The 4774-nt window shown below is 44.8% G+C and overlaps 1 protein-coding gene across 1 annotated transcript in view; it reads left to right on the top strand.

The window, feature by feature from the left end:
* Positions 1-97: 97 nt before the first annotated feature.
* The window catches only part of COPB2 (COPI coat complex subunit beta 2), a 38303-nt gene continuing 33626 nt past the window's right edge, over positions 98-4774 (top strand). Inside the window, exons 1-3 of the mRNA XM_082251857.1 lie at positions 98-228; positions 2206-2343; positions 3798-3884. Of these exons, the coding sequence (XP_082107983.1) occupies positions 226-228; positions 2206-2343; positions 3798-3884 (228 nt within the window). The 5' untranslated portion in view covers positions 98-225. The remainder of the gene's footprint in view (positions 229-2205; positions 2344-3797; positions 3885-4774) is intronic.

The following is a 4774-nucleotide window of genomic DNA, read 5'->3' as shown; positions in this document are numbered from 1 at the left end:
CGGAAATGTCCGTCCCCGGACATCCGCCAATCACAGCATGGTCGCCCCTCAGTTCTGCTCAGGCCACGTCAAGGGTTTCTGACACTTCCCAACCACAAGATGGCAGCCGCACAGCCCAGGCTCTGATTACCGACCGGAAGTGGAAGGTTTAGGAGATCGCGAGATCGGTTCGGGCTCCCGGAAGCTCCACGTCAGTCAGAGGAGAGAGCAGGAGGACCCGGAGACATGGTGAGTGTACCGACCGGAGCCTAGTGTGTGCGATACCAACCCGACCACTGCACACACTTCTGTACTGTAGACATGTACCTCTACCTCCACACCCAGCACAGGGAGGGGGCATGGAGCCTATAGACTCCAGGGTCCTATGGCCTGAATCCCCTACAGGGAGGATGATAGGGGAGGCCAAGGGGTGTTAGGGTGGGCCGGGGCGTAGGGGGTGCCAAAGTCTGTGTCTGTCTGTCTGTCTGTGTGTGTGTGTGTGTGTGTGTGTGTGTGTGTGTGTGTGTATATATATATATATATATATATATATATATATATATATATATATATATATATATATATATATATGTGTGTGTGTGTATATATAACACTGACGATATGACTCCCCCTGTCCAGCTTTTATTACATAGAATACAAGTATTCTGTTCAGTGATGATGATTCTCTAATGACAGCTACTACCTGATCCCTCCATACACAGATCTATCTTCACATCTCTACAATCACTGACTGATTGGCTGCTAATTGGATACAATTTGCTGCTGTAAGCACTTTAAAGTGATATTAAACCTCAAGGCCGGGTTCACACACAAATTGGATGAGAATTTCCCCGCATCCAATTTCCATGATAGGAGAGTGTGACCGACTCTCAATGGAGCCGATTCATGTGGCTCCGGGGCGGCCGCCATCAACATTTGGAAAGGTTCCTGTCTTTAATTCCAATTCCTCCTCCCCTCTCTTCTTCCCCCTTTGGAAAACTCCTCCCCTCTCTTCTCCCCCTTTGGAAAACTCCTCCCCTCTCTTCTCCCCCTTTGGAAAACGCCTCCCCTCTCTTCTCCCCTTTGGAAAACTCCTCCCCTCTCTTCTCCCCCTTTGGAAAACTCCTCCCCTCTCTTCTCCCCCTTTGGAAAACTCCTCCCCTCTCTTCTCCCCCTTTGGAAAACTCCTCCCCTCTCTTCTCCCCCTTTGGAAAACTCCTCCCCTCTCTTCTCCCCCTTTGGAAAACTCCTCCCCTCTCTTCTCCCCCTTTGGAAAACTCCTCCCCTCTCTTCTCCCCCTTTGGAAAACTCCTCCCCTCTCTTCTCCCCCTTTGGAAAACGCCTCCCCTCTCTTCTCCCCTTTGGAAAACTCCTCCCCTCTCTTCTCCCCCTTTGGAAAACTCCTCCCCTCTCTTCTCCCCCTTTGGAAAACTCCTCCCCTCTCTTCTCCCCCTTTGGAAAACCCCTCCCCTCTCTTCTTCCCCCTTTGGAAAACTCCTCTCTAACACACACACACTCTCCCCTTTGGAAAGCTCCTTCTTCTCTCTCTCTCCTTTGGAAAGCTCCTCCCCTCTCTCTCTCTCCCCCCTTTGAAAAGCTCCCCGCTCTCTCCCCTTTGGAAAACTCCTCCCCTCTCTCTCTTCTCTCCCCTTTGGAAAACTCCTCCCCTCTCTCTCTTCTCTCCCCTTTGGAAAACTCCTCCCCTCTCTCTCTTCTCTCCCCTTTGGAAAACTCCTCCCCTCTCTCTCTTCTCTCCCCTTTGGAAAACTCCTCCTCTCTCTCTCTTCTCTCCCCTTTGGAAAACTCCTCCTCTCTCTCTCTTCTCTCCCCTTTGGAAAACTCCTCCTCTCTCTCTTCTCTCCCCTTTGGAAAACTCCTCCCCTCTCTCTCTTCTCTCCCCTTTGGAAAACTCCTCCTCTCTCCCCCCCCCCCTTTGGAAAACTCCTCCTCTCTCGCCCCCCTTTGGAAAAGGGGCAGGCAGCAGCATTGGGAACATGTTACACGTTCAACCATAAAATCAGGTGGAACATGTAACATATTCCCAAAGATGAACTTGTCCTTTAACCCTGTGCAGCTGTTAGTGGTTATACCATTCTCTGATGCCTTATAGCTACAAACAGCATGGGTCACTCTGCATTATGCCCTATAGAAAATATTTATGCTTTACAGGAATGTATGGTGTTTTATATTACTAACACTGTTGTGCTTTTCATTTTTTGTGTACAGCCTCTGCGACTTGACATCAAGAGGAAGCTGACCGCTCGGTCTGACCGAGTGAAAAGCGTTGATTTACATCCAACAGAGCCATGGATGCTGGCCAGTCTGTACAATGGCAGTGTCTGTGTTTGGAATCATGAGACACAGGTAATGCAGTATATAACTTGTCTCTGTTTGTAAATACATGTAATAAATGAAACTGCTATTTAAAGGGAAAATATACCTAATACACAATCTTCAAAAGTTGAAGAAGAATTCCAGCTATGGTATATTTTTGCATAGTTACATTGGTCCAGCTTGGACCAGTGTAACTGTGCCTTTACCATGCCTGGCTTGGTGCACCTCCATTAAACCCTCCTATCGTTTCAGCCATGAAAGCTGCCATCTTGGACTCTGTTTAATCTACAACTGCCATAATGCTGCACATGGGATCAGTTATGACACCAACCATTGGGAGTGTTACATTCCTGACACATGCCGGCCCGGAAATGTAGCTTTTTGTTTTTTTTTTAAACTGTTAAATGGATGGGTTTACTTCCGCTTTAGCTGCAGAGAAACATTGGAACTGCAGGGGCCCTTTAGTGTCTTTCATCTGCTTCAGTAGGCTTATAGTTATATCTTTGCTACCTATTTGGCTTAGAAATGCATCCAACTGGTGGCCAGTTTTGAGGTTTTTATATGGCTATATCAGTTGTAGCTATAACCACAAGTTTGACTAAAACTAGAGAGTTTAAAATCTGCTGCAGATGTGCACGGTAACCAATTAGCTTCTAACTTCAGCTTGTTCAATTAAGCTTTGACCAAAAGATGCGGAAGCTGATTGGCTACCATGCACAGCTGCACCAGATTTTGCACTCTCCAGTTTTAGTAAATCAAGTCCCATATTTCTTCCATGGCTTGTAATTTTAGTCCATTAGGTCCCAGCTGCAGGAGCTCCTGTTATTATACCGTAGCTGTTGACTTAATATTAGGACACTAACCTGTTCTGGAATCCAGCGATGTCTGCACCGCAGCTGATTTTACCGGTGAGGGAACCCAGCAGTGAAGCCTTGCGGCTTCGCAGGCAGGTCCCTAATGCGCATGCGCATTAGGGACCTGCGCATGCGCATTAGGGGGAAGGGTAACTGTCAAAAACTGTTACCCCCCCCCTGAAAGGTGCCAAATGTGGCACCGGAGGGGGATAGGAAGTACTTTTAGGTGAAATTCCGCTTTAAGTTGTGTGTTAAAAGATGTGCAGTTAGACAGTGAGGGAGACTAGACCGAGAGATATATACCCGGGGAATCTACCAGCTTCCAATTCTGGTTCATTTTTGGGGTGAAATGACTAGTCGTCCTGGCTGTGATTTTTGTAAACAAGTAAAAATCATGTAACCGCGCTTGTAACTAAAAGAAAAAAGCAGCAGCTTTACAGTGAGACAACACCAAGCACAAAATGTAAATAGAAAAAAGCTGCGCAGCTTTTTTCTATTTACATTTTGTGATTTTTGTAACCCATCTGGGTTGAAGTTAAATTCTTGTTATCTGTAATTGGTAAAAAGGTGAAAATGCAGTAATTTGATTCTTCATTACATTTGTCTTAAAATTTTTATTTGTGCTTTCAGACACTTGTAAAAACATTTGAAGTATGTGATTTGCCAGTAAGAGCGGCGAAGTTCGTGGCTAGGAAAAACTGGGTCGTCACAGGAGCAGTAAGTTTGAGATAAATACATTTTTACTTAAGTAATTCAGTGGATTTTTTTTTTTTTTTTTTTCAAAAATGTGATATTCTTATTTTTATATGCCTGCTATGCTGTATTTTGGTTACTATTTGTATTTCTCCAAAAGGTATTTACAGATATTACAGGCCATTCACTCAGTTTGCTCAACCCCAGTCAGATCAAAGAATGTTCTTGTGTCAGTAGGCCGCCTACTACAAGCTTTGGCCAAGGATGAATTTTACCAGTTGGATATTACTCACAAATGACAGCTCTTTAAATATATTCTACATTCACATTAGTCCCTGTCCTCAAAACGCTTACAAACTAAGGTCCCAATCTCACATGCATATTTAGACAGGAGCCAATTGTGTGACCTAGGTCTTGTTTTGAAGGCTCAGTATGGAGTCTCCATAACTCTCCCATGGCTGGAATATTTCAGTCCAGTTGGGGATGATAGTAAAATGCTTTGACAAAGTTCCACTGTAGTTGCTGATCTCTAATGCAGAGGTAATGCCTGCTAGTTTAAAGCAGAGCTACACTGCATCTGAGCACCACAAACCAAACCTGTTATTTCATTAATTTTTAATATTCAAAGCAAACTCACCCATTCTTCCATGTCTCCATGCTTTATTTTGCAGAGAAATCACTTTGAAAAATACCCCCTAGCATTTATAGCTACCACCATCTTGAGTAAGATAATTCATGTAGCAATTACTTCTTGGAATCCATCTGCCCTTGGCTCAGGTATACAGTGAGGAGGCTGTGCTAAGCTGAGAAAACACCCTCCTGAAGACTCCTGGGATGTGACATAATTTGCCTAGGCATGGGAGCCAGGAAGTAACTGTAGAAATGTAAAAAAAAAAGTTTAAACAAGTAAATAT

Source organism: Pelophylax lessonae, assembly GCF_965119305.1.
Source record: "Pelophylax lessonae genome assembly, chromosome: 3".
NCBI lineage: Eukaryota > Metazoa > Chordata > Amphibia > Anura > Ranidae > Pelophylax > Pelophylax lessonae.
The sequence above is the reverse complement of the archived record's forward strand: the minus strand, read 5'-3'. Positions and strand labels throughout refer to the sequence as shown.